Genomic DNA, 7,500 nt, shown 5'->3' with positions numbered 1-7,500 from the left:
CAATAGGTGAAACTGGTGTACAGTTTTTTACAATTAGATTCTGGATAATCAAACAGTTTTTAAATGTTACAGGAAGTAATCTCCTGGTACTTCCTGTTCCTGTGTCTGCTGGTTGCTAGGCTACATCGAGGAGGCGTGTGTTGTTCCATGTGCGTCTGACTGTAAACTCAGTGAGTGGTCCAACTGGTCCCGCTGCAGTAAGTCCTGTGGGAGCGGGGTCAAAGTTCGCTCCAAGTGGCTGAGAGAGAAACCGTACAACGGAGGACGACCCTGCCCCAAAATGGACCGCGTCAACCAGGTGAGGCCCCGCCCACTTCCCTGAGTGAGCATGAAGCTCCTCCTCTATGTGACCTCTGACCTCTCTTCTGTTTCCTGTCAATGCTCCCATGCTGCCACAGGCTCAGGTAAGAGACAGCTATGGTCACAGGTCAGATAGATTTATATTTACATTGTTTATTTCATCTTTTTATGGATTTTTAAATTGTTTAATGTTTGCTGTTGCACTTGGAATTGTCTTGTGTATAAAATGCACAGGACAAGTACATTTGCCTTTCCTTTATCTCATAAAAGTATTTTGTTTTTTAGGTTCTGGTTTTGTTATTTGTTATTGTTGTTGTGTTGTTGTGCATGTCCCCAGAGGTTTATTCCATAAAACAGGTTATGTTCAAACTCTGAGTATCTCATTCCTAAACATGAGGTACAGTATGTTTATCTCTGAGTATGTTACCATGGCAACATTGTCCATGAACTAAACCTGGTCACTGACAGGTTTTATCAAAGAAACCCTGGGTTTCTACCTGGCTCCGCCCACCTGAACACTTTAATGAACCTTAACACTTTTCTCTGAAACACATTAGTGACATCACACACCACAGACGTGTTCACATCATTACTAATGTTGTGTTGATTTATTGTGATAACAGTAGTTTTCTTTCTAACATTGTAGATGTAGATCATTTAGTGAAACACACTGAGAGGTTGATCTACATTAAAACATCTACTGACGTCTGTAGTAAAGTTCACTGAATACAAACCTGTAGATAATATAAAGGAGGAGATGATCATTTAAATTAATACACTTTTAAGGCTTGATTATTGTTTTATATTATTATACAGTTAAATCTGTAGATCTTATATCTTCGAAGTTATGATCGCGCAGTGAAGTGTTGTGGGTTCGCGTCCCGCTTCAGTGTTTTTTCATGACATTTTTTAGGATGTTGAGATGAATCTGGTGATAATATTACATTAAAATCAATATAAATGATTAGATATGAAGCATCAGTCACTGTGTTTATATCCAGTGTAACAGGAGGACTCTCTATGCAGACATCCTATGATGCTGACACGTCTCCTCAGACACATTTTATTATTATTATTATTCACCACTCGTTACGTCACTGAAGAGATAAAGTGATGAAGTGATCATAAAGTGTTACTAATTACAGGTGATTTAATCACTATAATCACTGAAGACTGAACACATCTTTAGAACAGGATCATATTCATCAAACACCAGCTTATTTCACCATCAGGGTGAATAAATCACTATCTTCCGTTTGGTTGTCATGGCAGTTTGAGTATTCTTTGATCCATTGATGATGGCTTTTTATCACGTGCACGTCATTAACCCAAGGTTTACATACTCAGGGTTTATTGATCCACTTCATACCAGCTGTAATGAATCAGATACACAGAGTTTACCATGGAGGGTATGTTGACCTAGAGTTTATGGATAGACTCAGAGTTTGTTAAACCTCCTTTATGGAATACCCCTTAGGTGTACGAGGTGTTGTTGTGTTGTTATGCGTGTCCCCAGGTGTACGAGGAGGTCCCGTGTCACAGTGACTGTAACCAATATGTGTGGGTGGACGAACCCTGGAGTGTTTGGAAGGTCAGCAACGTTGACCTGAAGGAGAACTGTGGAGAAGGGGTTCAGACCAGGAGAGTTAGGTACACACACACACACACACACACACAGAGAGACACACACACAGCTGTCCTTCACACTAAGCCACTCCCCCTCAGGTGCATGTTGAACACCATAGAGGGCCCGTCTGAGGCTGTAGAGGACTACCTGTGTGACCCTGAGGACATGCCCCTGGGGGCCAGAGAGAGTCGTCTCCCGTGTCCAGAGGACTGTGTCCTCAACGACTGGAGCTCCTGGAACCGCTGTGTTCTGGTGAGACCCCTTACACAACCATCCATTCAGGCTCCATCCAACACTTCTTATCCATCTTTTCACTGAACATTAGTGTTTCCTGTTGATTGTATGGGGGAACAGGTTAATCATATTTAAAAATAATTATTATTTATTAATGGTGTTCGTTTGCCAGAGGTTCCATGTAGAATTGAGTTTTTAAGTGTTCTAGATCACTTTCTTTTAATTCATTGTTACAGTTCCCTTTTTATGGTGTGGATTCTTGACGTCAGTAACAGAGGTTTAATATAAGTTTATTTTACAAACAGTATTCACAGGTTACAAACATGATGATGATAAATATTAGGCAGTTTCACAATTATTAACACGTTAATGTTGATTCATTGATTTATTATGTACACAGATCTTTTAATATGTACAAATCATGAATTTTATTTAGTTTGTGTAATGGTTTCTATGGAGTTTCTAACGCATTAGGAAGAGAAGAAGGTAGAAGTAAAAGTCATTAAATTATTAAAACTTTACCAAATTAAATTTATGGACTATGAATCTAGAATTTTTGATTGAGAGAATTTGTGAGGTTATAAACCACCTTTTGCCAGACTTGTGTGTGCGTGCGGTTTTTACGCTTCCTCGAACCAGCAGCGAGTGGAGAAAACGCTTGTGACGGAGTAGCCCCGTCAGCTAGTGCGGGGGGGGGGCCACGACGATAACGCACACATATACATTCACACTCCCTCAGACCAGCTTTTCCTTACCGTTTCATCCGTTACTACGGTCCTCAGGGTTCGTGTCATCAGCCACCGCAGCCGCCATGGGTGGACACTTGGCCGCTGCTCAACTCCTTTTCCATCCATAGTTTTCTCCGAGTTGCAAACATTTCACCGGTTTACACCACTCATTCATACACTTACCCAGCCAACCTGAGTGAATACGTCTTCCGCATTATATTGCGTCATATGCAGGGCGCGCATGAGTGACGTCACGGGACGTCAGGTGACTTTACGGTTTTAGTACAGAATTATTTTATTTTCTCTTTTGGGGAATTTTTGAGCCGTTAAAAATACTTATCTTGTGATTTCGTTTCTGTGTGTAGAGAGACTGTTGGTTTTCTTTCTTTTCATTGTGTTGGGGCGGGGCCTCAGGCTATATAAAGGGCCTTCAACACGACAGGAGGGTTGTGTGTGCTTGAAGGGGGAGCTGAGTACATGGAAGGTACCAATTCTTGGCAAAGACGAAGCAGGCTGTAAATATTGTAAATATTGTAATTATTATAGAAAGAAGTACACTTGGATCTGGTTTTGGCAAAGTCATTTTTTTTTTGTTTGTACTTTTGGGCGGACCTGCACAATAAATTCACCCGAACACGAGTCTGACTAAGTCATATCATTTTCTTGTATCGAACCCACAACAATTGGTGTCAGAAGTGGGATATGGCTAGTCGAAGGATGCGTAAAACTAAACTTACGGGAGCGTGTCATGCCCCTCGTGTTGAGAATGAGCAAGGGGGAAGTCAACTTACACTAAGAACTGAGAGACTGGTTTTTGTGAACGGTCAGCAGGCTATAGCACTGCTTGACAGTGGGAGCTTCACCTCCCTGATCAAAAGGAGTTTGGTTCCTGTCAGCAATATAGACTATCATTCCAAGACAAACATTGTTTGTGTTCACGGGGATTGTCATGTTTACCCCAAAACAGAGGTCTCTGTTGAGATCGAGGGGCAACAGTATCTCATGACTGTGGCAGTAGTCGACAATCTGCCAAAGGACTTAATCCTGGGAACGGATTTCCCTCTGCTAATGGACCTCTTGCCGGTGCCCGGAAGTGACTCTAGGGGGGTGGTCATGGGGAATGTGGTGTGTCCTGTCGTTACCCGAACTCAAGCCAAAGTTGCTGGTCTCCAACCTCTGCCTGACTTGGATGGTAGTCTGTGCGAGGGAGGGACCAAGGGACTACGCAAATCCCGGCGGCAGAGGCGTTTTGAGAAAGGGTTGGGGTGTACTGTGCATGATACCAAGGACTTAACTGTTGATGGGCTGTGGGAAGTACCTGATAATATTGCCAATTTGCAGAGACAGGATCTTTCACTAAAATGTTTATTTGAGAAGGTGCTGACCAGCACACACCCTTCCTTTTCGGGTAAAGAACAGTTTGTGATCGAAAATGATGTTCTGTATGCTTGTAATGATGGTTGCAAACGTTTAGTTATTCCCGCTAGTTGCCGACAGTTAGTGATGCGACTCGCGCACACCCTGCCCTAGGCCGGACATCTCGGTCGGCACAAAACATACCTACAGATAAGCACTCGATTTTTTTGGCCGGGCATGTACACTGACATACAAACTTACTGTCGCACATGTCCTATCTGCCAGCTAACTGGTTCTCCTCGCAAATCTGACAGGGCGCTACTCCAACCGCTTCCCATCATCGCAGAACCATTCCGACGGATTGCCATGGATATAGTTGGTCCATTGCCCGGAGCGGCCGAGGTCATCAATACATCCTGGTCGTGTGTGACTACGCCACCCGGTTTCCCGAGGCATTCCCTCTTCGGACTATCACAGCTTCAAGTGTGCTCAGGGCTCTAATTCAGCTCTTTTCTCGGGTCGGAATACCGGAAGAGATATTGACGGATCAAGGAACAAACTTCACTTCCCGGATGCTCCAACTGTTCCACCAGCAACTGGGCGTTACCGCTCTCAAAACTACACCCTACCATCCACAGACGGATGGGTTAGTGGAGCGGTTTAATCAGACCCTAAAGAAAATGCTCCAGAAGTTTGTTGATGACTCCGGGAAGGATTGGGATTGCTGGCTCCCGTTCCTGTTGTTTGCTTACCGTGAGGTGCCCCAGGCCTCGACGGGCTTCTCACCCTTTGAACTGTTGTATGGGTGGGATGTACAGGGCCCATTGGACTTGCTCAACTCCATGTGGACATCCTCAAAGTCCAAAGCCAGCGAACAAGGGGTCGTGCAGTTTGTCCTCCAGATGAGGGACCGGCTGGCTCAGTATCAGGAGGAGGCTGCTGAGAACCTGCGGGAGGCCCAGGAGAAACAAAAGAGGTTGTACGACAAACAAGCTCGGAACCGGAGCTTTGAGCCGGGACAGAGGGTACTGCTGTTACTTTCCTCCTCGAACTGCAAGCTTTTGGCCAAGTGGCAGGGCCCATATGTCATAACACGGCGTACGAGATCCATCACCCTGAAAAGAAGAAGGCCAAACAAACATATCATATCAACCTGCTGAAAGAGTGGAAAGATCCTGCTGTTCCAGTTCCTAATGCTGCCCTCCTGGTCCAAGCAGTGGAAGAAGAGGAGGATCTAGATGTTGGCCTTGTCGCTGAAGTTGGGAACCGACCTGATCTCTCCCACCTCACTGCTGAACTGGGTACCCAGCTCCAGCAGCTGTTTTATGATTTACCCTCTCTGTTCTCTGCCAAGCCAGGAAAAACTTTGTTGATTGAGCACACTATCCGACTGAAGGACTCTCATCCATGTCGCCAGCGGCCCTATCGCATCCCTCAGAAGTTGGTGGAGCAGCTGAAGGTTGAGATAGAGACGATGCTGCAGCTTGGAGTCATCGAGCCATCTAACTCTGAATGGTGCAGTCCAGTCGTGATAGTGTATAAGAAGGATGGTACACGATGAATCTGCATTGACTTTCGCAAGCTTAACGCTGTGTCAGAGTTCGATGCCTACCCCATGCCCAGGATTGACGAGCTGTTGGAACGGATTGGGTCAGCGACCTTCATCACTACTCTCGACCTGTGCAAAGGGTATTGGCAGGTGCCTTTGGATTTGGCCAGCCAACCTTATACTGCCTTTCGTACTCCAGCAGGGCTCTTCCAGTTTACCGTCATGCCGTTTGGTCTAAACGGAGCACCCGCCACTTTCCAACGGCTCATGGACAAGGTGCTGCAAGGGTGCGAAGAGTGTAGTGCGGCGTACTTGGATGACGTTGTGATCTACAGTCGGACATGGGAGGAGCATTTGGTCCATCTGACGAAAGTCTTGGGGAAGATTCAGGCCGCAGGGCTTAAACTCAATCTCAAGAAATGTGAGTGGGCCCGAGAAGAGGTGCGCTACCTGGGTTATCAACTGGGTCAAGGTCAGGTGCGACCCCAAGTCGACAAGGTGGAGGCACTGCGGAACTGTCCCAGACCGAGAACAAAGAAGGAGGTGAGGGCTTTCTTGGGTCTTGCTGGGTGGTACAGACGCTTCGTGCCACAGTTCGCCACCATTGCTTCTCCACTCACCGCACTAACTGCGAAAGACCAAAGGAATCCGGTGGTCTGGACAGAACAATGCGAAACAGCTTTCCGGACTTTGAAGGAGTGCTTGTGTTCGTCTCCAGTCCTCCAAAGTCCAGATTTCACCAAGGGTTTCTTAGTGCAGGTTGACGCTTCTGGAGTTGGCCTTGGTGCGGTCCTGGCTCAAGGTGATCCAGGAGAGGAGCGGCCCATTCTCTACCTGAGCAGGAAGCTTTTACCTCGAGAGGGCAGATACTCGGTGGTAGAAAAAGAGGGTCTGGCCATCAAATGGGCACTAGAGAGTCTCCGCTACTATCTCCTTGGGTGAGAGTTTGTCCTTGAAACGGATCACCGCGCACTCACCTGGATTAACAGCATGAAAGACCACAACAGTAGGCTGACAAGGTGGTATCTGTCCTTACAGCATTTCAAGTTCGAGGTCCGTCATCGCAAGGGCATAAACAACGTTGTGGCGGACTACCTTTCCAGGTTGCCCAACCTTGGCAACCTTGGGGAGAGGGAGGAAGGTGTGACGGAGTAGCCCCGTCAGCTAGTGCGGGGGGGGGCCACGACGATAACGCACACATATACATTCGGACTCACTCAGACCAGCTTTTCCTTACCGTTTCATCCGTTTACCACGGTCCTCAGGGTTCTTTTCATCAGCCACCGCAGCCGCCATGGGTGCACACTTGGCCGCTGCTCAACTCCTTTTCCATCCATAGTTTTCTCCGAGTTGCAAACATTTTGCCGGTATACACCACTCATTCATACACTTACCCAGCCAACCTGAGGAATACGTCTTCCGCATTATATTGCGTCATATGCATTCGCTGTACGAGCTCGTTTGGATACCGTCTGCCTGGATGGGTTACGGTTCTCGACCTCCTCGTACGGCACCAACTCCTAAACCAACCAAGTTTTCAAATGAAAGATGCTAGAGTTTGTTTCTACTCATTGAACGCTATAAACATTGGATTGGCTCCAATAAAACGGAAAAGCTGCTTGGCTAATTTGAAAAATAGAGATAAAAATTGGTCATTGTAGGAGTGGCTTGTGGCCACCTCCTGACTGGAGTAAAGTTCAAATAAT

The 7,500-nt window shown here is 46.2% G+C and overlaps 1 protein-coding gene across 1 annotated transcript in view; it reads left to right on the top strand.

Annotated features, from left to right (window-relative positions):
• The window catches only part of LOC114460090 (thrombospondin type-1 domain-containing protein 7A-like), a 289,728-nt gene that overhangs the window by 192,287 nt on the left and 89,941 nt on the right, over positions 1-7,500 (top strand). Inside the window, 4 exon segments of the mRNA XM_028442124.1 lie at positions 120-298; positions 399-404; positions 1,817-1,950; positions 2,026-2,179. Of these exon segments, the coding sequence (XP_028297925.1) occupies positions 120-298; positions 399-404; positions 1,817-1,950; positions 2,026-2,179 (473 nt within the window).

This window comes from Gouania willdenowi, unplaced genomic scaffold, assembly GCF_900634775.1.
Source record: "Gouania willdenowi unplaced genomic scaffold, fGouWil2.1 scaffold_3_arrow_ctg1, whole genome shotgun sequence".
In the NCBI taxonomy this organism is placed as follows: domain Eukaryota; kingdom Metazoa; phylum Chordata; class Actinopteri; order Blenniiformes; family Gobiesocidae; genus Gouania; species Gouania willdenowi.
The sequence above is the reverse complement of the archived record's forward strand: the minus strand, read 5'-3'. Positions and strand labels throughout refer to the sequence as shown.